Genomic DNA, 26,992 nt, shown 5'->3' with positions numbered 1-26,992 from the left:
CTGCCAGAGGAAGTGGTAGAGGCTGGTACAATTGCAACATTTAATAGGCATTTGGATGGGTATATGAATAGGAAGGGTTTGGAGGGATATGGGCCGGGTGCTGGCAGGTGGGATTAGATTGGGTTGGGATATCTGGTCGTCATGGACGGGTTGGACCAAAGGGTCTGTTTCCATGCAGTACATCTCTATGACTCTAGTAAGGTAACGAAACGTCTGGAAATGAACCTAGCAACTCAGCGAACAAACCTACATCCACATTACATAAACGTAGTTTTGCTTGCAACTGAATATCACTAAGGATAATGAGGATTGGTCTCCAGTTCACTCTTGTTTGTTTTTGACTGTAGAAACCTATGAAACTGATGGATATAATCCTGAAGCACCAAGTATAACCAGTACATCAAGACCTGTTTACAGACACAGGGTACACAGCCAAAGACCTAACTTAATTGGACTTACATCTGGGGATATGGATCTACCACCACGAGGTAATGTAGAAGTTAATTCTAAAAGTCTGCTCTGTTTAGGTAGAATCATAGAAATCATATCCTCTACAAAACTTGTATTTTAGCTCACTTAACCTCATGTATTTTAGTAGTTTGAGCTTGTATGTGGTAACAACCATCCTGTCTGGTGACATGTACTACCTGTTCTTCTCAAGCTTCTACAGTGTGGTTTGATCAATATCAAATTACACCTTATTGTCTTTCTCCTATTTCTTTTGTATTTTCTCCTCCTCCTGATCCTTGCCATGTTCCATGCACCAGCTTGACTCTGATTTTAAATCATTGTTCTATACTAAACACCCTTACCCCGAACCTGAGTTTCTCACTATATTACGCTTGCTCCCTCTCTTCTTTGTTGTCTCAGCCTCTGCATAAAACAAATCATTTTCTTTTTGTGATGGCATCACATCTGCCTTTACCCCACCATTTCTGGCTTTGGTCCCAGTTTTGGAGATTTATTTTTAAGCTTCTCCATTCTATTATCTCTCTCCTTTTAAGTTGCTTATGTCAGCCTACTTTTCTGATCCTTCCTCACTCCTCTTTCAGTTCAGTGTCTGTACCTGACTAGGTTCTTTTCCCCCCCTGTACTTCAAGATAATACGTAAACATAAGTTACCATATTGTAAGTTTGCTCGCTGAGCTGACAAGTTTATTCTTAGACATCATCATTGAGCCTCTGGTGAAACGCTGGTGTTCTGAACTGCTTTTTATTTGTGTCTTGGTCTGTTAAGGTACGTGATATCATTTCCGGTTCTTTTTCTCAGAGGTTTGTAGATGGGGTCCAAATCGATGTGTTACTGGTGGAGTTCGGTTTGAATGCCAGGCCTCGAGGAATTGCCGTGCATGTCTCTGTTTAGCTGTCTTAGGATAGATATGTTGTCCCAATTGAAGTGGTGTCCTCCTTTGTGTGTAAGGATACCAGTGATACTTGGTCATGTCTTTTAGTGGCTCGTTGGTGCTCGTGTATCCTAGTGACGAATTTTCTGCCTGTCTGTCGCTCGTGTATCCTAGTGACGAGTTTTCTGCCTGTGTGTCCATTGTAGTGTTTGTAGTCCTTGCAGGATGTTTTGTGTATAACATTTGTTTTGCTGGCTGTTGGTATAGGGTCCTTGAGGTTCCCCAATAGCTGTTTGTGCATTGATAGGTTTGTGGGCTACCATGATGCCAAAGGGTTGGAGTAGTCTGGTCGTTATCTCCAAGATGTCTTTGATATATGGTAGTGTGGCTCAAGTCTCTGGGCGTGTTGTGACTTGTTTGTCTTTAAGAATTGGCGGACTGTGTTTATCAGGTACCCATTGTTCTTGAATCTGTTGTGTAGGTATTTTTTTTCTGCTGCTTGTATTTCCTGGGTGTTGCAGTGTGTTGTGGCCCGTTTAAGTAATGTCCTGATGCAGCTCCATTTGTGGGTGTTGGGATGATTACTCCTGCAGTTGAGAATCTGGTCTGTGTGTGTATGTTGCTTTCCTGTAGATGCTGGTCTCCAAAACGAATGTCATACACAAAATACCCTGCAAGAACTACAACGAACAGACAAGCAGGAAACTAGCCACCAGGATACACAAGCACCAACTTGCTACCAAAGGACATGACCAACTATCACTGGTATCCTTACATACAGACGAAGAAGGACACCACTTTGACTGGGACAACGCATCCATCCTAGGACAGGCTAAAAAAAGATGCGCTCGGGAATTCCTAGAAGCCTCGTATTCAAACCAGGAACACTTTGATTTGGACCCCATTTAGAGAAAAAGAAAACAAAACGGAAATGATATCATCACCCCCCCTTAATAGACCAAGACACTCAAATAGAACGCAGGGCAGAACACCAGCGTTTCACTGGTGGCTCACTGGTGATGTTACCTAGCATGGTGACAAAACGTTTAAGAACAAGCCTACCAGCTCAGCGAGCAAACTTACAACCTGAACCTGAGCTACAAATCTTCTCAAAAATCACAAAAGTTACATCTTTAATTACTGCTTCCCATGCACCTAAAATATTTCTGTATCTAAATCATGAAAAAGGCTTGATGGCAGGATAGGATTTCAGTGAAGTATGTTCTGGTCTTGAAACTTACTTCTACCTGTTCACATTCTAGCTGTAAATATTACTGTGAAAACAGAAAAACCTGTTAATAACAACAACAACAACATGAGAATAGTGGTGGATTCTGAGTCCAGGAAACGTACAATTGGGGCTTCTGCTGAAGGAGTCCCTGTGAAGAAATCCTGGTTTGACAAGTAAAGTTTGATTTTCAATTTTTCTTGCATATTGTTACTTTAAACAGTTTTCTTGGTATTACAAATGCACATTGTAAACTTGCTGTTACTGACCTTTTCAAAAAGTTGGGGTAACAAGGTGTAAACTTTTCATGGGCTTCCCCTAGTAAAATGCGTGGTTGTACATTTAAAATTTAACACTGTATCATATCCATTTTACTTTATGTAATAAACTTACTTTGAGCCTCACTTTAAGTTATTACCTTAAAATTATTGAGAACAGTTCCACATTTTTAGGTACAGCATGTTTTAAAAGGAGGTGTAGAAGCCATTAACCTGTTGGTACATTTCAGTTGTAACATCTCATTTATTGTTGATTCCAGTGTTGTGTTTTGGATAAACTTATATGTCACGATAATTTTCCATCATATTCTTGAATTTCAGTTACAAAGCTGAGAAATCTTTTCATTTCAAAAATAAAAGAAAATTCACCTATTTTCTCCTGATTGTCTAGCCATTTCACACAACACCTGAGCCACATGGATCTACAAAGTCCTATGTTTAGTCTTTGATCTCATTTGAATTAGTCAGATTCAATTATACTGTGTGGTATATTGATGTTACAGTTCTTCAACCGTCATGATATGTGGTGGGGAAATATTAGCCAAGTAATAGAATTAGGCATTGCCCACTGACCATGCCCTGCTGAAAATGTGCAAATGAGGATTGAGCACTGGGGCTTGATTTCCCCATCCAAAAGCAATAACCTGAAGTGTTGGATTATCTGGTTGGCATGGATGAGTTGTTTCCGTGCTGTACCCCTCTATGACTGGAAAATTTGCAGGCTAAACTAAAACAACAATGTTCCTTCTTTCCTTTTCAACCATCTTTTTCTATTATCGAAAGAGTAAATTTTCCTATATTAAATGAAGATATTACAGGGTTCTATAACCCTACAAGAGGGAGGGTAAAGTGAACATGTAACTGTAGATTCTGTAACGTACCAAAAGTTGTCTCTCTGTGTCTTAACTATAGTCAATGGTGGAATTTCCCACAATGTTCTGGGATAGAAAATTCCAAAGATTCAAGACCCTTTTGAGCAAAGAAACTTCTCAACTCAGTCTTAAATAATTATCCATTATACTAAGATTATAATACAGATCTCTAAGTTTCCCACCAAGCAGAAGGAACCCTGCTAAGCCTTTGTGAAATCGGTGTCAATACTGTCATATTGTCAGTAAAGCATTGAGATACAAAGATAAATTAAGTTGGGACATTGGTACCCACAGATTTTAAAATCATTTTATTTATAGAAATAAAGGAAAATTGAGAGCATGGTTTTTTTCAGTTTTGAGATTTGCCAAAAACTATTTGGGACCCATTATTCAATGAGTCTTCATTTCCTCACCATGTTCTCTTCAGTTTTAGACTAACAGGAACTCTCAGGAGCATAAACACTAAATGTACCAATGTGTTATTTATTCCACATTTAGTCTGGTTTCAGTGAAACTCCCATAACCTGCAATCAGTCATTTATCATCAGACTTGTTTCATAAAATGTGGTCCTTAGAAACACCGGTGAATTTACATTGGGAGTAGTAATTGTCTAAATCATTTGATGGAATATTGTGGTTGGTCTTATTTCTTTTGATTTTCAGTTCTTTCCAAGGCAGGGAAATCTTGTGTGGTGTGATTCTTGCTTTTGTAAGGTTTATGACAATCTGTAAAATACATCAATAAGTTAAAAGAATTTTCAGTCCATTATGAGCTGAGACTGATTATCAAATTGAAGGCTTTATTGAAGTGGTTTCCTTAGTGTGTGTTAGCAGTGGAATTCCTTTCAACAATTTTTCAAAATTAATTATTTATAAGTTAAAATCAGGCCACTACTGCTGTATAAAAGGAATGCTCTATCAATACAGCTGTTTTGAAGAATCAGTTTGAATATGGTAGACCTAGTAATTCACTACTTTCAATGGGTTTGGAGATCTTAGCAAGCAAAATACCTAACTGCCAAAAATATTTGAGCCTTAAACAAATTTTAACACATAATTGATTGAGTCATGATGTGTATTTTGCAGTTAATTTTTAATAAAGATTTAGGTTCACATGATCTGCCTATTTGTATCAACAGGTCGAATTTCAACAAGGCCAACAACCAAGGATTTCAAAAGAAACCACAATATGGGGTTGAAAACACCAAGCTTGAGCTTCGGAGGGTTCCACAGGAGTTAAATAACATCAGCAAACTTAATGAACACTTCAGCAAATTTGGAACAATTGTAAATTTACAGGTGGGAATGCAAAGAAAATTCTAAAGGGTTTCATTGCCAAGTCTAGTCCTCTTTTCACCCTCTGTCTCTGGACACTTTGTTCCGAGCCATATGGTCCCTTTAGAACAAGGAATACTAAATCCAAATGAATCGTCAGTTGCTGATCTGCTTAGATTTCCTAACTCAGCAAATTCCTAGAGTGAACTCTGAGACCTCATTGATCTGTATAGATTATTAATTTTCTCAGCATTTGATGAAGTTCTTGAAATGATGCCAGTTTTAGAAAGTGTTCTTTTCATTGAGTTGCACCTGAAGATGGTGCTATGAGTATATTTATGATATAACTGTGATTGTGTATTTGATGTTGCCTTGCATTTTGAGATCAATCCCAAACTGAGCATTTAATCCTTGTGTATCTCTTTCTTTGCATAAATCTATTTGCAGTTGTGGTTGCCTTTAAATTTGAAAATCTGAACTTATCAGTGAGGGACATTGGTACCCACAGTTAAAATTAAATATTAACCGTAACCTTTTCCCATTTTTCTCGAACCAATTTTTAACTTGATTTGCCAACCTGTCCCCCATTTCTAAATACATGATATTTTTCTCTGGCAATCTCTTGTGTTGTATTTTTCCAGGAGACTTCCCTAAAGTCCATTTACAATATATCCATTGCAATTTTTCCATCGTTTCTGAAAGAAACCTGAAATTTATTGTAACACCATTTCCCATTTTGAAATAAATGCTGGCTATTTATCTATTATCTTTTTGTCTCCACACATTGTAAGTTTTTGTGAAAGGTCCTTGAATTCTTTCCTACCATAGATATGTAAGATAACCGGGCTGAAATTACTTGGGTTATCTCTCTTCATAAACGGCAGTAGTATATTAGTTTTACAATACTAATTTTGTTAGTCACCTTGCTGCTGGCAATGAATTGTCCAACCCTGTTAAACAATCCTTGTGTCCTAGCTTATGAAAGAATTCATGTGGACTGAGATTTTCTGCAAACATTCTTGATTTTGTACTTTTTAGTATCAGTCTATAATATCCTTAATGAATTTAGTGTTAAATAATTTGGAGCCATATGACTTAAATGCTCTGTGCATTGACTAAGTCAAATGGGTCGATATAACAAAGGTATTTGGGGTCATTACAACTTCTTTCAGTATAGGAATCCAAAGACTTTGCATGGCATGTCAAGTTTTATGAATTTAATGTCTTGACATAGCTGTTTATTCACTCTTTTCTCATTCAGAATGAAGTTTGCTTTTTCTATTTATACATTATTTATCATGATAAAGTTAGCTTTTTAAAAAAGAGCTCTCTATCAGTATTGTCATTCAATTTATAACAGGGTCCTGCCCAAAGTTTTACAGTAAGTTTCAAAACACATCTTTTATCTCTAACAACGGCTGCTTATTGCAAAAATCTACACAGACCAGAATGCAGCGCCTCGAGTGTTTTCTGGTAACATCAGGGTACGGTGGCTTAGTGGTTAGCACTACTGCCTCTCAGCTCCAAAGACCCAAGGTCCATCCCAGCTCGGGCGATAGTGTCGAGTCTGCACACCCTCCCTGTGCCTGTGTAGGCTTCCGCTGGGTGTTCTTTATGGAAAATATGTTTTTTTCCTTTCATTGAATGTGGAAAATAAGGTATGTCTGTTGAAGCTGTTTGTGATGAGAATGCATTTTACATCGCAATATTGTTCAAATAATATTTTATGTTTTGTCATCATTTACATGGAAATAACTTATAAAGTTGCTTTCCTCAAAAAAAATTGATTCAAAATAAGTTGTATAGAGCAAAACAGAGGTGGAGTGAAAAAATGTTTCAAAAATCTTTTAAAACAGTCCAAAGTATTTCGCATAGTACTTCTCATATATATGAAATTGTGCATGCGTTGCATGTTAAATGAACCATTTGGGTGAATAAGTCATTTAATGCTGCCAGAAGGTGCTACTATATAACATTGTATTGTCATTGTTACTAAAGGCAGTCTTCTCCATGTGCCAACTTTTAATATAGCATACAGTATTCAACAAATTAGCTTATACAGTAGATTATTTGTGATAACTAATGAGATGTTTGAGGTTCGTTTATTTGGTACTTTAATCATTAAAAATGTTTTTTTTGTTAAACCATTTGTTCAAGTGCCAGAAGGAGGAGCATTGCAATAACCAACTCAACTGTAGTTCAGCACCCTATTTTAGAGTTGTTTTGGTGGTATTTAGTGACTTTCCATCCAGATTATGACAGTTGGAACAATTATGCCCACCTTAAAAAGAGAACACTTGCACTAATGAATCTCTCAAAATAATGAAGATTGTTGGTCTGTAGGGATATTATAATAGAATCTTAAACATTAATAAGGAATTACCATTCAGTTAGTTTTTGGTGGCATTAATTGTAAGTCAATTAGCCAGGTCTGTGGGCAACCATGTGACCTTTAATACCTGTTTCAATTGGCAAAGTTGGCTGAGGCTTACAATGTTAGTTCTATCTTGCAAGTCTCCCAGTCTTTTATTTTGTTCTCCTCCAATTTCTTTTTAGACTCATTTTGAAATGGGAAAGCATAGCAGCATAGACAGCCTACTAATTGTGACAAAATCAAGAATCTTTGCAAACAGGTGCAGTGGAAAAAGAAGGGGCTTGTCCATTAAAAAAGCAGCATCCAAATCTAGCATTCTAATCAGAAGAGGGATTAATGGATGCACCCTAGGTAGTCAAGTGGCATACTTTAGTGCTTAAATTAAGCAAGGTTCTGCTGATTTTTGAATGCTGGAAAAACTGACTTCTGATCACTATAATGTGATTTGTAAGGAAGTAAATTAATTTTACATGTATTGATTGACTTGTTTAAGGTTGCTTATCAAGGTGATCTAGAGGGTGCCCTTATTCAGTTTGCTGTTCATGAAGAAGCAAAGAGGGCAATCTCAAGTACAGAAGCAGTACTTAACAACCGATTCATCAAGGTATACTGGCATCGAGATTGCAATTCTCAGCAAAAGACAACTGTAAATCAAAAGGTACAGACTATGTTTTTCTCTCCTATTTAGTTTAGTTGTAGTATTAGAATATCAATGAAAGTCTAATGTTCGACTTGAAATTTTTGTAATGTGTCCTGTTGCTCACTTCAGCTACAACCCCACACATGATTCTGACCTGCCTTATTGGATTTGATGATAATCCTTTGACCTAAAATAAGAGAGAGTCTTCCATTGATGGTTTCTGCTTTCGCCTTCAGACTTTTACTATCATCTACTGTGTTTCAGAGGCCCTACTCTGGCATGGCCGTCTTTCCTGAACTTGCTGGACATGAAGACAGTGGCTGAGAATATGTGGACTTGGTCAACCAGCCAACTTTTCTGATTCTCCCTTTTCCTTCTGATGCCCTTTTAAAAAAACTCTGCTTCCAGCAATTCTTGTCTTCAGTGACAGTCTGCCATTTGTCTGTATCAGTGCTCACCATATTTTGCTTGATGATCTCCTCGTGGCAATTATGGACATCCAGCAGGCTATGACCTGTAGCCTGTAATAACACCGTCTTTCCCTCTCTTTATAACACTAAAATGAAAAAATTTTGAATTGATTAATCAAATAACATAATAACTAGAACCCAGAGTAGGAAATTCTCCACTGTTCTGCAGTTGTCCTACCATTTAGTCTTTCTGCCCAGTTCACTGCCCAGTTCACAAATCTGTCTCATCCCTAAGTAATTCGCCTGCTCCCCAGTTGGCTCCCCGTATTGCTGCAAGAAAGAAAATCTCTCGTACACTTAGGAACTCTCCCTCAAGGTCACCCTTGCCAGTTTGATTAATCCAGTTGACATACAATGTAAAATCACTCAAGTTTATTGTGTACCTATGTTACAAGTTCCCAGTTTGTCCTGGTTTATACTCTGTCCTACTATGGATCTAATGTTGAGGTTCTGTTGATTGTGCTCAGCACATTTTACATCTTGATCTCCAGTGCCAAAATCATTTCTCAGTACAGGATTAATTTCACCCTTTAAAAAAGCTGCAACACCATCACAGTTTTTCCTTTCTGTTTATCCTTTCGAAACACTGAGTAGGACGCTTAGATGTTCAATTCCCAATAACCATGTCTCAGTAACTGGCACTTAATAATATCCATTTGTCTCTATTTGTGTTGTTAACTCATTAATTCCTTTGTTACATACAAAGCCTTTAAGCTTATCTGGTTATCAATATTCTGTACTCTTGTTTAATTCTTTGGAGCAGCACAGTGTTTACATGCTCTGTCTCTTCCTTTCATTATCTGGAAACAATCAACTCCATCATTTACCTGCTGTCCTACATTCTCCTCAGAGTTGGTTTTGCAACTGAATCCTCCACCCAGTATTTAATTTAAAGTCCTGTTTATAGCCTTAGTTATGCGATTTGCCAGGAATCTAGTTTCAACATAAATGAAGTCAGTCTGTCCTGGTGTAACAGCTCCCTTTCCCCCCAGTATTGGTGCCAGTGTCCCATGAATCTGAACCTGTCTCTTCTGTGCCAATGTTTAAGTCATGGGGTTACCTTGTTAACCTTCATGATCTTGTGCCTATGAGCTTGAGGCTAAGTCGTAAGCCTTTTTTTTTTAAACCTTTGTCTCTACTTTTTAATTTAGTCCCTTGCTGCTTGAATTCCCTCAGTAGAATCTCTTTCCTCATTCGCCCGATATGGTTGGTACCTGTTGTACATGGACCAAGACAACTGATTCTCTCCACTCCCACTCTAAGTTGTTATGCAGGACAAATGAAAGATCTTTACCCATCGCAACAGCAGGATGTAGGATGTGGCTACAGAGATCAGTGTCTATTCCTGTAGCTGTAATATCCCTGATTATAAGTGCGTTTCATCTTTGCCACTGCCGATTAATTTTTGGTGCTATGATGCTCATCAGTTTGCTCATCCTACCTACAGCCTGCTTTCTTGTCCCCACAAGTGCAAACCTTCAATGTGTGGACAAGGACAATGGCTGAGGCTTCTGCAGTGCTACTTCCTGGATCCCCTCTCCAACCTCAGTCATAATCACATCCTCATGGTCTGTCCAATGACCAATTTCCAGGTGGTTAATCTAAGGAGAACGACTGACTATGTGCTGAAATGTAATGTCAAAGTAATTCTTCCCTTCCCTGATGTATTACAGTTTCTGAAGCTAACGTTCTAGCTTAACAACTGAGCCCAAGTTGCTTCAGCAAAGGACACTTGCTACAGATGTGAACACTATGAATCTTAGTGGGGATCCTGCAGTTCTTAACACATTGCCTGACTTAGTGTTTTATTTTATTAGATTTTCAATTTGCTTTTTTAGTTTCCTGCTGATCTTCAGTTTTCTGTCTGTAAATATTTGTCTTACTTAGCTTTTAATTTGTGAACAAATCAGAAGAGGTAGAAGAGAAAAATACTCATTTCTCAATCACTTATTGGTGATATCACACAGGCATATCTTTCACATCTCACGCATTGGTCTGCTCCCGTCCATACTGATTTGAGGACATAGTTTGGAAAGCGAAACCCAGCAACACCCCCCGACTTTACTGGTCTCCCACCTTCACAAAGCTCCCTCATTCCACTCTCTGCAGCTTGCATACTTATGATTGCTTCTTATGCTGTTAACTTAAAATGATTCTTTGGAAAGAAATCTGCAACCTTTTGGAGAATGAGGCAGTGTTGGGTGTATTTGGCTTTATAAATTGTCCTTTAAATCTAGGCATTTTGACCCCATTGCGTTTTTAGTAACCTGTTGGTTTGTCCTGTTTGTGATTTGAACAGTGCTGATTTTATTGCTTTGTTGTCAAATTTTGAAAGTAATTTCAAAATCATAACATCAGATTGAGTCATACAGCAGGGAAACAGACCCTTTGAGTAGCTTAAGCAATACGAAAATGCTTTTAAAATTTATATCAGCCCTTGAGGAATTATAATTTGCAATGTGAAAAGACCATGTTAACAAGGCTACTGGAAATTTTAGCTCAAGGAAATAGTAGTTGTTTCTCTCCTGTCCTCTTTTGCAGAATAGCAACATTGTTCACATACCGTCGACCAAAAATGTATTTCAGTCATTGACACCTTTCTCAAGGAAAGTACTCAGTCTGCTTGCTAATGACCAATTTTGTGATCAAGACAAAGACATGGATGATAAAAAAAAATCTAAAATGTTGCATTTGTAATATTTCACTGTGCGCATCGAGTATTCTTGAGGTCAGGTTCTGTACATTCAGCTGCAGAGTGAAACTCCCTGTTGTGTCCTTGAGCAAGTTTTCAAATAGCTGATAATGTCATTTGATGGTGACCTTAAATGCTGGACCAGCATCCACTAGGAGCCAAGTTATGGTTATCTAACATAGCAAGACCCTAACATGTAGCAGATCAATTCATTTTTCTGTCCATTAGGATTTAGATACAGAACCTTATTGGAGAATCTGACCTCTAGTGGCTTTTCAATTTATTTTCTAAAGTATCCTTTTTGCACAATTTTATTTTCCATCTCTGATTACTTTCTTAAATCCCATAGCATCAACATCCCCCTTCACGCCACAACCTTTCCTTCTACTGTATATATCCATAGCAAAAGCTATTCCCCAATTTATTTACTGTATACACCAACTCCAGTTAACTTGTCTTTGGCCCTCCATTCAATATATCATTTTTGCTGCTCTTGATTTACTGAACCTTGACCTCTGATGTCTGGATACTCAGAAAAACAACAGCGCACTTAACTTATCCATTCCATTGGTAAAGGTTTCATCCCTATTCACTTAAGTCCAAGGGAAGTAGATTTGAAAGGATGTGGCACACAAACATCATTTAAGTCTGGCTGGACCACCTAAAATGCTCTTGTGTCCTATTGTAGTTTACTAAAACTGCTCATTATTCTAATATCTTTCAGGATTGCATTGATAACACCCTGGTTTTCTTCAGGGCAAATCATCTTCTTAAACCCTTATGCCCATCACCACTTCCGACAAGTAGAAGGGATTTCAGCAGTTTTCACTATGATTGAGAAAATCCAATCACTTTCCTATTTGCTTCTGTCCTTTCCAAAGCCTGCCTTGCTGAACTTTGTCAAATGAATCTCCCTGTCCTAGTCTTGAACCATTTCTCAGGTTTTGTTTCCAACTCCTTCATGACCTTTTTGACCTCATCTTGCATTAAAAGTGTGAATGTATTTACAGATTTGAATTTGCAGATGCATTTTATTTTGTTCAAAAATTGCACAGATTATAGGCAGTCAGTCCATATGACATTTTATCAATTCCCACTTTGGAAGTAGGACCAGTCTGACCCAAGGTTGGGATACAGACAGACTCCTACCTCTCACCTATCATGCACTGTCTGAGCTGAGATGTCATCTTTTTTTATAAAACCTTAAGTTATCTCGGGAATGTGACGAAAGAAGTTCTGTGTTTTCCATATTAATGAATCAAAACCTGCAACCTCATTCTAAATGATTAAAGATTTAACAGCAATCTAGATTTGTTGAAAACTTTGCATCAGTTGTATGACACTGATTTCAGGTCATTCCTGAAGAAGGGCCTGTGCCCGAAACGTCGAATCTCCTGTTCCCTGGATGCTGCCTGACCTGCTGTGCTGTTCCAGCAATAAAGTTTCAACTTTGATCTCCAGCATCTGCAGACCTCACTTTCTCCTGTATGACACTTTCACCTTATATTATAAATTCTGTGTCCTATGATCTTGCCCACTAGCTCCGAAAGCTTGTACTTCCAAATAAACCTGTTGGACTGCTAACTGGTGTTGTCATTTCTAACTTTGTCTCCCCCAGTCCAACACTGGCACCTCCACATCAAAGCTAGAAGAAGACTCGCAAAGTTCTAACATAACTTTATTGAACACTTTATCTTGGTCTTTAATTAATCTCTCCAGCTCGATTAATCGCTTTTCAGGACTTTCAATTATTCAATGTCAGCAAATATTTCTATATTAAAACAATCAGTCTATGTTAGATAATGATTATGGAATGTAATATTTAAATGTGAGTCATTTGGAGTTGATGTGTAGAAGGATGTTTGTTTTCTTGGCAGTTTTTCACACACCCTTTTTTCTTAAGGTGGCTTGTGGATTACAGTAGCCAGTTAGACAATCTTCTTTCAGTCTTAAATATGTCCTAGCTATCTATTACTTTCTTTTGACAATTCCCTACACTCTTTCCACAGGCCTATACCACTGTACTTGAATTGTTTATCTGAAAAGGCTGATGATATCAATTCAGTCAGGCTGGGAAAGGCTGTACCTTGTCTTTGACGGTTAGCTGATGTTTCAGGATCTCCAGGTGTCGATTTTGGGCTTTCCCTTTTGGCTAAGGCTGATTTTGCTTTTCGGGTCGTCTCACCAAGGCGATCTCTTTGGAGATGCTGTTGCAAAAAGTGCAAAAAGCAGAGAAATGGGCTCCCTTTTATTGCTTTTTTTTAAATTCCTCTCTTTGCGCCCTTCTCCTACTGGGTCGGGTGCCACCCAATCTGTGTTGTCTTCTTCTGACAAAGCAGGTTGTTATGACCAGATCAACCCACTCAAAATATATTGAGAAGATGGTATATACCCTAATGTTTTTCTTATTTTAAAGATAAATGTAAGGTGTTGCAAACCAGGCATAATTTGACTGATCGAACCACCAGATTTGAAGCAAATCACACTTTCATCATACACTAAAGTTGAAATACAACAAAGGAAGAAAGTAATTGGAATAACATTACTCTATTAGGAAAACTTAACAGCATAGTAGATTATTTAACTACTAAACAGTAACTATTCCAATATAGTGACATAAACACACACTTAACAAAGGCAAATTCAGAAAACAAAATTCTCACATGCAGTTCTAGCAGCAGGAAGAGAACCCCAGCTTTCAGCTGGAGCAGAGAGAGGAATAAAAGCTTCCACATCAGCTTTGAGATCCCAGCAGCTGCCGAAAGCTGAAACTAAAATTTCTAGTTCAATAGAAAGTTGACCACACCCATTTAAACTGCTTCTGTTGTTCGGATTTTGAAAAAGAACCCCAAGGCCCCTCAAGCTGTTCACGAGTTTTCAATAGACAACTCTGGACCTCTGCCATTAAACATCTCTTCAAAATCAGAAAAGACCAACTTCACCTCTTAATCCTGTAGTATCGTCACATGGTTCACTGGAGGTGTAAACAATGATTTGTTCTCAAACAATGAGCATTAGCACTTGACCAGGCAGTTCCAGGTTTGCCAATTTTTGACCGGAAGTTGATTGTCCTGGCTACAATAACATTGTCTGTTTCAGCTCTGTACTGAAGAGCCCAGCTAGGTTTAAACTTGGCTTCCACATTTGGTGTTTATAAATTCAGTGCTTATGTGAAAACTATTCATATCTAACAGTCCTGGAGGTCACAGGTCACCTGACCAGCATTCTTTGCATTGGGGAGAACTTGCCAAAGGAAAGGGAACATTTATTTATTACCAATTTACTGCAACCCAACTATGCAGCTGTAGTTGTTGACTGTAACCTGATAATCTGGCATAAGGTTAATTAACAGACTTGCTAACTTTCAATTATTCGATGTCAGCAATATTTCTATATCAAAACAATTAGTCTATGTTAGATAATAATTATGGAATGTAATATTTAAATGTGAGTCATTTGGAGCTGATGTATAGAAGGATCTTTATTTTCTCAGCATTTTTTCACTTACCCTTTTTTTAAGGTGGCTTGTGGACTACAGCAGCCAGTTACACAATCTTCCTTCACAGCTGTCAAACAGTCTGTGAAAGATAGACTGGGGCCCCTACCACAGGGAAATGTCGAACCCACGCAAACTCAGGCCAGTCCTGTAACCAACATTCAGGTATGTACACAAAAATCCATGACCAACCTTTTCCTAATTCATTTTGCAAGTATTTTTTCTTATTGAGTTGACTAGTTCTGGTGCATAGTCTTCATTCAGTCCCCATAGACCATATAGTATTACCCATATTTCTCTCTGAATCAATGGTTATCTCAATTTTGAAATTTATGTTTTGGTCACCACTCCATTAATTAATTATCACACAATGAGACATGCCTTTGTTTATTTATTCGCATGAGGATATGCTCTCAGCTGCTGTCTTCATTGAGAATACTTTTGCCAACTAGTTATTCAGTCAGAAGTTGCGACATAACTTGGACTTGTTTCTTTCTCGGTCCCACAAATGTCTTCATACTTTGAAGTTACAGGTTCCTTTTTTATTTTGTTGCAAAAGTCCAATTTAATCTGACGTGGTGGTAACATTTTGACATTGCGTTAGTCTTGACTATTCCAACTGAATTCTGTCTGCTTTCTCAGTTTCTACCAACTCCTGGCTCCCGATCAAGCAACAATTTGATTTTTAAGATTTTCAAACCTTTCAAATCCTTTAATCATGTGGATCCTCTCCATCTCTCTCTGCTTCTCCAATTTCCTAACCTTATGAAGCATTTGCACTCACATGGTTCTGACCTTCTTAAGTAACCCCAGTTTTAGTTGTTGCACCGTTACTGACCTTTCCCAGTTGCCGAGGTAGGACCGAATTTCTAAATTCCTTTGAGAATTTTACTTCCTTGGCTCTTTGCTTAATTTAAAACACTCCTTAAAGCTTATCTCTGTTTTTTGATAATCTGATCTGGTATCTCCTGAAGGATGACATAAAAAGAAGTTGCCATGCTAATAATCTTTATTCGAACAATAATTTTTGTCTAAGTGATTTGTTCAAGAAATGAATGATGGTATTCAAGCAGCCTGAAGACTGATGATCTGTAGTGAAATTAAAGAATGTGTGTTGGTTAAGGTACAATAATAATTCATGATAGTAATTACCATTACAAAATGCTGTAAACATTCAGAAGGTTGGGCAACTTCTGTGGAAAGAAACAGAGTCACCATGTGAGGCGAATTATACTTCTTTTCTGATGCCAATTTTCTACTGACCCTTTGTCTGCCCAACTCTTCTTTTCCATAGTAAATTTCTATGAACTTAACTAAATTAGCCCTGTGAATACAGTAATGGGAATTTCTGCAGCATGTAACTTGCCTCCTGACTCCCCAGAGCCTGTCCATTGTCTGCAGGCACAAGTCAGAAATATAATAGAGTATTCCCTGCATGCAAGGATGGGTGTTGCTGCAACAACAATTCAGAAGCTGACACCATCTAGTACAAAAGAACCTGCATGATTTTTGCATCCCATCCATCTACTTCAATTTTCACTTCCTTCACCACCAGTGTACTGCAGTGTGTGCCATCTGCAAGGTACAGTACAACAAGTCAATGTAATCCCTTCAATGTCACCCTGCAAAAGTGAAACTCTACCACCCAGAAAAACAAGTGATTGGGACCACCAACACAAATTCCCCTAGAAGGCGCGCACACTTTTTTGCTGGGTCAAAATCCTGGATTTCTCCTCATCAACAGCACTGTGTGGGTGTCTTCACAACACATGGACTACAGTGGTTCAAGAAGGTGTCTCACTACCACCTTCTTCTGAAGTTCAGATAGGAATGAGCAACAATTGTTGGCTTAGTCAATAATAACACATTCTGTGAAGAAATAAATATTTAAAAGAGAAGAATGAGCATTCTCTGGTATTTTAACCAAATATCTATAATGCATTTCTGTTTGAAGAAGTTTGGGACCAAAATCATGGTCGAATCCAGTCCTCTTTAAACACATGGTCCATCTTTGTGAATCCATTTGATGAGTCATCAGAAGAGTCAGAGTTAGTAGATTTTCCAGAGAAGTGCATATGACAAGCAAACTAATTGGAAATGTCCTTGGTAATGTTTAATTTTCTTTACCCATCAGAATTCGAGTAAATTGTCAGTTAGAGATCGACTTGGCTTTGTGACTAAGCGCACAGAATCTGTTCCGACTGAAAAGGTAGAGTTTAATTTATAGTACTTGTGAAACCATTTGCATCCATAAAATAACACATTTTCATTCTTTTTTAACATTGTGCTAATGTGATGCATGATTAGTTCCCACTGTTATTTCTTGTTCTTTATGCAAGAACAAAATTGATGTCCATTGCCAACTTTAACCAATTTATCAAAGTATAGTTGCAAATATCATGAGGTAGTTGTCCTGATAGTTAACTTTCCAAAATATTTGTCAGTAGTGTGTCACTTTATATGATCTTGGCTACAATAATTTGCTGTACTTGTAAAACGACATTTTAATTTTCACCCTGTTTCCTTTTTTTTGGTGGAAAATCATTATATTTGTGCTGCAGGTGTTATCAACTACAACAGGCCTTACAAAAACCGTCTACAATCCGGCTGCGCTAAAGGCGGCGCAAAAGACATTAGGTTCTGTTTCATCAGATTCTACAGAGGCGCCCAAAAAAAAGCAGGTTTGTTGGGATTGTGACATTTGCATGCTTTAAATGTATTGACATACTATTGAGCAAGTTTGTAACAATATGACTAGTCAGTGTTTCAGGATAGGAAATTGATATTATTGCCAAAAATGAAGAAGAATTTGCATTTTTGAATAGCCAGCAGCTCCTCATGTAAATTTTTTGCATAAAATCAACATGATTTGAAGCTCATTCATTTATTACCAATATCCTATTCTTTAACAGTTTAACTAGTTGCAGGTCAGCAAATTAAATACTGTAGATCGTGGTGTATAAGTCAAACTGTGAAGCTTCCAAAAATGAGGCACCGTCATTTAACACGTGGACCACTAATTGGGATGTGGGTGGTCGCCATTCTGAAATGTGGAGGGAAGTGTTCTGTTGTTTTGATCATTTCCGTTCCACAGTTTAGCTGCTGTCGGGTGTATCGACATGCATCGACAGAATTTCATCCATGTTGCCAGTGTGACTCAATGGATAGTCATAATTTTGGCATCGTAATGAATAGTTGGAAACATGTCATTTTGGCATTGAAGTCTTGTGGTAGTCTGAATAATCTTGGTCTTCTGCAACCACATTCAACTGTTTGGTTCCTTCAAGCAACTACACCAGTCAGCTGGTGAAGTCTCTGGGAGACTGAGTTGGCCCACTTAAGTACATATACGATCATTGGTGATGACATCACATTCTGTTTATTTTTCATGCATGCTTCTCAAGATCAGACCAGTAGCTGGATCAAGTTCTTATTTCGCATTTGGTCTTAGACATTTCCTTCAGCGCTGACTCCTCCTCCTTCCAGCAGTAGCTTTTCAGTATCACAAATTTCCTCTGAGCACAATTAGTTGATAAATTAATGAATATTGCAGTTTTCAACTTGAAATACCACTTTGTACTTCATTTCTTTCATTGGCAGCCCCATTTATGTGTGTGTGGGTGTGTTCCTCATACCACAGCTCACTGTGTGATCCGTGCACCAACCTACTTTGGAAGATGAATAAAAAAAATCAATTTCTGAGATGCAAATTTGAAATTTGACTGCTTGTGTTTTTTTTTAACTGAAAAGGGGATTTGACTTGTACTCAAGTAAATGCAAAACTATCACTTTTGTCATTGGAAACATAGGGTTGCCTTATGTATCATGTTGATTCATATACCATGATCTACGGTATCCTATCTCTTATTACTCTCCACGTTGAACAATGTGAATTGAAGTGTTTCCAAGGGAATCATTTGTATTTTTGGCTGATGCCAGTGTAATATTTGACACGTGAGTGATGTTCAGATATGATTTCCATTTTAGTGGCTCAGAAAGTAGATGTTTCCTTTGGAAAGGGAACACATTGAGAAATGGCATAGTCTGCTTTACACTTCGATCTTGTAGGTACATTACCAACTTGAACAGTTGAGTATTATTTTTTATGATGACTTAGACTACTGAGTAATGTTATAAAACTAACATTAGAACCTGAGGCCCACATTTTATCTAATAACCTACTTCCAAAGAGAACTTAATAAATGCTTAAAAGCTTCTTGTAAAATAGTGTTCACTCTCTGTCTCTTGCACTATCCCCCTCCACCCCACCCACAAAAAAGGCTCCACCTTATTCTTATTTAACTCACTTCGGAGTTTTGTTTTTGTCCATGCTTGTGTTTCAGTCCTTTACAGGTTTAAACCTAGTATATCATTTTACAGGATACACTTCGACTTCAGCAGGATGTGAGGAAAAAGAAACGAGAAATTTTAGAAAAGCACATTGAGACACAAAAGGTATCTAGTCTTGCATTTATTTTTAGTTTTCTGAGATCAATCTGTTGAAATACTGCTCTCTGATGTGCAGCTGATCATACTTTTAAAAACTGAGATACTTTGGTTTATACAATAGGACAATCTTTCACTTTCACAAGGGAATATAATTTGTGAACATACATGCAGTCCCTTTCATCTCCACATCAAAAATTTTGCACAGTGTGTTTTCATTGATTTATGTCTACTTCTTGACATCAGTGTCCTGGTGAACTGGCTGCTGAGTAAATAGTGGCATATTAAGCATTTGCAACCTGGCTGTGATGGGCCAGTCAGCGTATGCAAAGTAGTAGGCTTTCAGGACAAATGAATTCCCATATAGGTACATAATGTGCTGAAGTTGCATGGATGTATAAAAATGCTGGATGGATGAGGCCAATTGGTCCATGGTGCTATATGCTTCATATCAACACTCTCCCTCCATGCTTACAGGAAATACACACATGTATAAAAGGGATGGAAAACCAGATCAAAAATTACAGAGCTCTTGTGTTTGTGTTAAGGTAGCTAGGGTGTATGGAAAGTCTCTATCCTATCCCTCCTGCAATTCAAAATTAGTCTAGCATAGCACATTAACCTCATTTCTTCTTACTTTTGGACCTCATGTTTGACGTATTCTATGCATTGTGCAGGAAATTCTTGACACCCTAAATTATGTTGTGACACAGTCCTATTTCCCAAGCTAATAATGTGTTCCAATGCTTACTAATCGCTAGGAAAGAATAACTACTTTAGCGGATCTAAGAGGCAACTTTTTCACACAAAGGGTGGTGCATGTATGAAACAAGCTGCCAGAGGCAGTGCTGGAAACTGGTACATTACAACATTTGAAAGGCATCTGGATGGGTACATGAAGAGGAAGGGTTTCAAGGGATATGGGCTGAATGCTGGGAAATCGGACTAGATTTATTTAGGATATCTGGTTGGCATGGACGAGTTGGACCGAAGGGTCTGTTTTAATGCTGTATATCTCTGTGACGCGAAGTCAACTGTTTCTCAAGCATTCATTTACATTCAACATTCTAGACCTTCCACAAACTAATTGTGTTTAGGTTAAATAAATATAATCAAGTTAGTCTCTTCACATTTTAACGGACCATAATCAAATTGCTTGAGTCTGTGTGTTTCTGAAATATTTAGACTGTGCTCTCTAACCCTATCTGGACAATAAAAGGAATCAGAATTCCAAATGATGTTAAATCGCAATCATTTTGAAAGGACCATTTTATTTTATACTGTAAGAAGTACCCAATTTCTTTACCTAGAAATTGATTGTAAATCTAATCCCATGATTTTTTTAAATTAGCCATGTTCTTCAGCATACAATAATGTGTAATATCAGTCCTGCTGACAAGGATAGCTTTGCTAAAAATCACACAACACCAGGTTATAGTCCAACAGATTTATTTGCAAGCACTAGCTTTCAGAGCGCTGCTCCTTCATGAGTTGGTTGTGGAGAATAAGACAAAATTGCATAGAAGGTTTAAATGTACGTAATGGGGCCCAGGACCTTCAAAGCTCTGTAAAGGATTTGAATTTCCAGACTGCATTTCTCCAAGGTGATGTAATGAAGTCAGTATTTAGGTGACAATCAGACCTAAATGATGTTTGTGATGTATCTCAACAGTGGTTAGATATAGTGATTACATTAGCTGAATAGTTTGTGTGGTGCAGTGGTAATGTCTCTGCCTTTGAACCAGGAGACTATCTTTCCAGAGATGTTCCAAAATTGCATCTTATTCTCCACAACCACTGATGAAGGAGCAGCGCTCAGAAAGCTAGTGCTTCCAAATAAACTGATTGGACTATAACCTGGTGTTGTGATTTTTAACTTTGTACACCCCAGTCCAACACTGGCATCTCTAAATCAAGAATAACATTGCACTCTTAGAACATAAATTCCATTACCAAATCTTTACACCGTCTCCCAGCATACCAAGATCTGCTTCCAGTTATTTGGTTTCCTCTGCTATCATTAGACGGACAAAAGTCATTATATCAACTTGAACTGGGAAATCATCTGCATCCAGACCATTTTATAGTAAAGAGCGAAATCCTGAATGATATTTGGCGACTCTACTAGTCACTCATGTTTTAAATAGGTCACAGGCTTTGTATGACAGCTTTGTCATTGCGAAGCTTCTTGCTTTGCCATTACGATAATTTCTCGAAGTTGTTAGAGATTCTAGTGAGGTGAGGTTCTGTGTTGACCAATCTGTGGGAAAACTACTATGTCAGGCAGGCCCATTATAATGTCCAGTAAAATAAAATTTGACTTTGACTTTCTGGCACCCAAAGTTCAGACATAAAAGCTATTGTGTAAGTAGCAAGAGTGAATTCTAAGATGTACCAGGATAATATAAATTCCATTTCCTCCAAGGACATCAGGCACAAGAAGAAAAGAGGATGAAATTCAATTGAAGACTTTGTTGTTTAAGTATTTTTGATTTCTTATACTACTATGTGAATCAGATTGGGATAAGAATCCATTATTGATTTTTAAAAATAAATCTGAAGACTTGGTTCCTTTACCCTGTTAGAACAATACAATGTTTAAATACATGAGCATTTCAATCTAGTTGAGTGCAATTTTGTCAAAACTGATCACTTCTGTAGGTAATTGTGAGGCCCCTTATCACCTGTTTTGTTCGTTCTGCTAATACAACCTGATAAGAAATGTAGATAGCCTCCTGGTTCAAAGGCAAGACATTACCACTGCACCATACAAACCATTCAGCTAACGTATATCTAACCACTGTTGAGTTGCATCACTTAAACGTCATTTTGGTTTGATTCTCACCTAAATACTGACTTAATTACATCATCTTGGAAAAATGCAGTCTGGTAATGCAGTCTGGGCCCTATACTTACTTTTAAACCTTCCAATTTTAGGAGTAACTCGAGATGCAGAATCTAATGAGCAGATTCATCCAAGTTACAGATCCAATCCTTTATTTTCTCAACATTGGCTCACCAAACTCTGATGTAAAGATACAATAACAAAATGAATCTCATCCAAACTGCTTACTCAATGTACTACTCCATTATTGCCAACTAATTAAAATTATACAGTGGCTTCTTAAAATTTTAAGTAAACAGAATATGCAGACATCTGCTCAATCAGGAAATCTTGATTAGTCCAATCAATTGAAGTCCACAGGCAGCCCCTGCCTTTCGCATGGGTTCCATTCTCGAAACGATTAGCAAGTTGATTTGTACCGAAGTCAAAACACAATGCAGGACAATATAAAATAGGCATTCATAAGTACAGGGAACATTTGTACATCAGGTCTTTAAAATTACACCCCGTATAGGATCACATTTCATGAATTGAGAAGGTATAGGAGCAGAATTAGGTCATTCGGCCCATAGGTCAGTCTGCTCCACCGTTCAATCAGGACTGATAAATTTCTCAACCCCATTCTCTTTCCTTTTACTCGTAACTCTTGATACCCTTACTGATCAAGAACCTATCTATCTCTGTCTTAAATATATTCAATGACCCAGTCTTCATAGCCCTCTGTGGTAATGAGTTTCACAGATAACCACCTTCTGGCTGAAGTAATACCTCCTCATTTCAATTCTAAAGGGGCGTCCCTTCACTCTGAGGCTGTGCCCCGTGTCCTAGTCTCACCTACTAGTGGAAATACCTTCTCTACGTCCACTCCATTCCGGCGCCTCTGAGTTGTGTAAGTTTAAATTACATCTCTTCTCATTCTTTTAATTCACATCTAAACTTCTAAACTCCAGAGTCCTCAACTGCTTCTCAAATGATAAGCTCTTCATCCCCAGGATCATTCTTATAAACCACCTCCGGATCCATCCAGCACCACATTCTTCCTTAAGTATGGGGCCCAAAACTGCTTGCAATATGCTGAATGCAGTATGACCAGAGCCGTACGCATCCTCAGCAGTATGTCCTTGCTTTTAAAATCTAGCCCTCTTGAAATGAGTGTTAATATTGCATTTGCCTTCTTAACTTCCAACTGAACTTGCACATTAATCTGAAGAGATCCTGAACTAGGACTCCCAAGGCCCTTTTTGCTTCAGATTTCTGAAGGCATTGGCCATTTCGAAGAGGCCTTTGCCTCTATTCCTCCAACCAAAGTGCATAACCTCTCACACTTACTCACATTGTATTCCATCTGCCACTTCTTTGCTCTGTCTCCTAGCCTGTTCAAGTCTTTCTGCAGCCGCCTCCTTCCCCAAACACTGCCTGCCCCTCCAATTATCTTTGTTTCATCTGCAAACTTGGCAACAGTGCCCTCTATTCTTTTGTCTAGATCATGAATGCAGTACTTGAATCGTTGTGGTCCCAGTATGAAACCCTGCAGAACTCCACTCGTCACTGGCTGCCATCCTGAAAAAGACCTATTTATCCTTATTCTGTCTTCTGCTGGTCAGCCAATTCTCTATCCATGCCAGTACTTTGCCCCATGGACATCTTTTGCTGCCTCCTCTGCTGTATCTTGTCAGAGGGTTTCTGGAAATCCAAATAGATCATGTCCATTTGGTTTAAAAGCAGAAAGAACTGCAAATGTTGTAAATCAGAAACAAAGACAGACATTGCTGGAAAAGTTCAAGTCTGGCACCATCTGTGAAGAGAAATCAAAGCTAACGTTTTGGGTCCAGTGATCCTTCCTCAATTCCAGACCTGAAATGTTAACGTCCATTGGTTTCCTTTGTCTAACTTGGTTATTATTTCCTCAAGTAATTCTGACAGCTTTGTCAGGTGTTATCTCCTCGTGATGAAACTGTGCTGACTCAGCCTGTTTTACTCTGCAATCTCATCCTAAATAACGGACTCTAAAATTTGACCAATGACCAAGATTAGTCTAACTGGCCTAGTTTCTAGTCTTGTGTCTTCATCGTTTATTAAATGGGTGGTACATCAGCCATTTTCGAGTCTTCTGGGATCTTCCTTACTCCAGTGATTCCTGGAAGATGATCACCACTGCCTCCACAATCTTCTCAGCTATCTCCTTCAGAACTCTGTGTAGTTCAACTGGTCCATGTGATTTATCAACCTTGGCCCTTTCAACTTCCCTAGCACCTTCTCCTTCGTGATGGTCACTACACTGACCTCTACCTCCTGATTCTCTTGAAGTGCAATAATGCTGCTAGTGTCTTCCACTTCCACACAATTGATGCAAGGGACTGATTCACAATTTCTTCGTCCCCCAATATTATGTCTCCAGGCTCAGTTTCCAATAGTCCAGTGCCAGTTCTTGGCTCTCTCTCACTTTTTTAGATATCTAAAAACAAAGCTCTTGCATTCTTCTGTCATATTACCAACTAGCTTATTATAATATTTCATCTTCTCCCTCTTATTGCTTTTTGAAAGATATGAAGATTCCAGTATTGGACTCGGCTGGACAAAGTCAAAAATCACACCACACCATGTTATAGTCTAACAGGTTATTTGAAACCACAAGCTTTGAGCCCCTGCTCCTTCCTCAGGCAGCTACTTCCTGAATGGTCCTGAATATCATTCATAAATAGAATGTGTATTCTTGGATATTTATATCCCAGCTTTGATCACCTTGTATCTGTGATGTCCCCAATATCTGCACTGTGAACTAACTTACCATGTTTAATGCACTTAATACAACATCCTCAGCCTTGCATTCACCACCCCTCTTCTCAAAGTTGTTCCTTATCTGCTGTACCTGAAGTGAGATTCCTGACCCTTTCCATACTCTTTGTCCTGTTACTTGATCTGGAAACTTTAATAACCTCTGCTGAGCCCTCTCCTGTTTAACTAGTTCCATAATTTTCCATGCAATTAAACCTACCTCCAACAGCTTGAGTTACGCAATTTGACAGGATGTGATTCACGTGGAGTCTATTCGTAAATGAGTGATCATAACTCTGGAAACTTCTGCAGCTTTTTTTTTTTGAAAAAGTGTTTTGTCTGAGAAAGTTGAATCCAGGGTATTTGGTCATCTTACCTATTTGATCAATATTTAGATTTTGATATCAAAGCTGGAGAAAAACAAAAGGATGAAATCAGAAGACAAAACCGAAATTATGAAAACACTGCAAGCCTTAACCAAGAGTATAACCAAACTACAAGATGAACTTAAAACAAGTGGAACGGGCTCTCCAGCTCCAAAAACTGTGAAAACCAAAGCACAGGTATTGTATTTAATTGATGGCTTTCTGAATGTCCTGTCTTTAGATAGCAAATTTTGATTTCTAAAAATGAAATATCAACAGTTTACAAAGTTTAATGAGCTCTTTCTGATGTGTTAGGAGTTTAAAATTTTGATTTAAAATATAACAGTGTAATTGCAGGAGTGGGCCATTTGGCCTTTCCAGCCTACTCTTAGATTCAATAGAGTGAAGGCTGATCTCTGTGATGTCAGCTCCGTTTTCCTGTCTGCAGATCATAACCCTTGACTCTCTTGTCAATTAAAAAATCATGTAACTCTGTCTTGAGTACATTTTATTTAGCCTCCACTATTTTCTGGGCAAGAGAATTTTTTAAGGTAATTCTGAAGGAAAAAAAAACTCATCTGAGTGTTAAGGAGGAGATGTCCTATTGATTAAATATGTTTTCTGGTTTAGTCTCCCCACAGGGGAAACATATTCCTGGTATCCACTTTATCCAGTCCTCAAGATCTTGTATGTTTCAAGAAGATTATCTCTCATTCTTATGAACTCAATGGACACAGACTTAATCTGTGAATTTATGTCACATAGTGAGTTGAGTGAACTGTTTCAAAAGCTGTTGCATCCTTTCTTTAATATGGGGGTCAAAACTGTGACAAAGCACTCCAGGTCTGGTTTCACAAGCCCTGTACAAATGCAGTCAAACTTCTCTACCTTTATATCCATTTTTCTGAAGTAAATGACAGCATTACATTTGTCTTATTAATTATTTTTTCTACCTATGTCCTAACTTTGTGTTTTATGCACCAATGACCATCTTGCTTCATTTAAATAATATATTGATTTTCTACCCTTTCTGCCACAACGTGCAGGTTCACATTAGCTCACATCATACTCCATCTGCCAACAATCTGCTCAGTCACTTAACCTGTCTATATCTATTTGTGCATTTTTTTGCAATCTATCGTCAACTTAATTTCCTATCTATCTTGGTGTTGTTGGTAAATTTAGTTGCTGTATATTTTTACCTCAGCCTCCTGCCCCCACAATCCAAACAATGACTCATCACAATATTCACTCCTTGTACACTTTCTCAGAAACCTGTAGAAAACCCACCAGAAACATTGTGTAGTTCTGCCCAATACTGAACCATCTTTTCTCACCAAAATGCCTACAAATAAAATAAATAACCAAAGTATAGTAAAAACAAAACTTCAGTCCTTGTTCACCTTTTTCTTCTGTTTTAATTCATTTGATACTTTATTTTGAATTCTGCATGCGTTAACAAGTGAGTTGTAGTTTTGCAGTTATATAGTTACTTGGATTGAAGCAAATTCTGAATATTCCTGCTACTAGATGCAAAGGGAACTGCTTGACACAGAGTTGGACTTGTACAAGAAAGTACAGGCTGGAGAAGATATCACTGGACTTCGGAAAAAGTACAATGAGCTTCAGCTAGAGGTAAAAATAATCGTAATTCAAAGGTATTAAGAAATTGCATGCATTTCTGTTCATGTACAGTATGTTCCCAACCAATTATACAGCTCAAACTTTATTAATTTGGATTGGAGTTGGCATTTCTCAGTCTGATTGTGATTCTTAAAAAATTAACCTTTAGGTTTTCTTTGAATAACACAATCACGCTTCCAGGTCGAGCTCATTTGCTTACTATTGATTGACATTTTGGGTAAATGTTCTCATGTATTTGGCAAAATGTCT

The 26,992-nt window shown here is 38.0% G+C and overlaps 1 protein-coding gene across 2 annotated transcripts in view; it reads left to right on the top strand.

The window, feature by feature from the left end:
- rbm26 (RNA binding motif protein 26) overlaps positions 1-26,992 on the top strand; it is a 74,839-nt gene that overhangs the window by 32,721 nt on the left and 15,126 nt on the right. For both annotated transcript variants that reach the window (XM_087987977.1, XM_087987976.1), the window contains exons 9-18: positions 348-488; positions 2,606-2,747; positions 4,861-5,020; positions 7,864-8,028; positions 14,693-14,833; positions 16,803-16,877; positions 17,230-17,349; positions 19,049-19,123; positions 25,130-25,297; positions 26,630-26,734. In XM_087987977.1, the coding sequence (XP_087844103.1) occupies positions 348-488; positions 2,606-2,747; positions 4,861-5,020; positions 7,864-8,028; positions 14,693-14,833; positions 16,803-16,877; positions 17,230-17,349; positions 19,049-19,123; positions 25,130-25,297; positions 26,630-26,734 (1,292 nt within the window). The remainder of the gene's footprint in view (positions 1-347; positions 489-2,605; positions 2,748-4,860; positions 5,021-7,863; positions 8,029-14,692; positions 14,834-16,802; positions 16,878-17,229; positions 17,350-19,048; positions 19,124-25,129; positions 25,298-26,629; positions 26,735-26,992) is intronic.

Source organism: Chiloscyllium plagiosum, unplaced genomic scaffold (genome assembly GCF_037043375.1).
Source record: "Chiloscyllium plagiosum isolate Xiang-an unplaced genomic scaffold, Cpla_swu_hap1 HiC_scaffold_6, whole genome shotgun sequence".
Taxonomy (NCBI): domain Eukaryota; kingdom Metazoa; phylum Chordata; class Chondrichthyes; order Orectolobiformes; family Hemiscylliidae; genus Chiloscyllium; species Chiloscyllium plagiosum.
The sequence above is the reverse complement of the archived record's forward strand: the minus strand, read 5'-3'. Positions and strand labels throughout refer to the sequence as shown.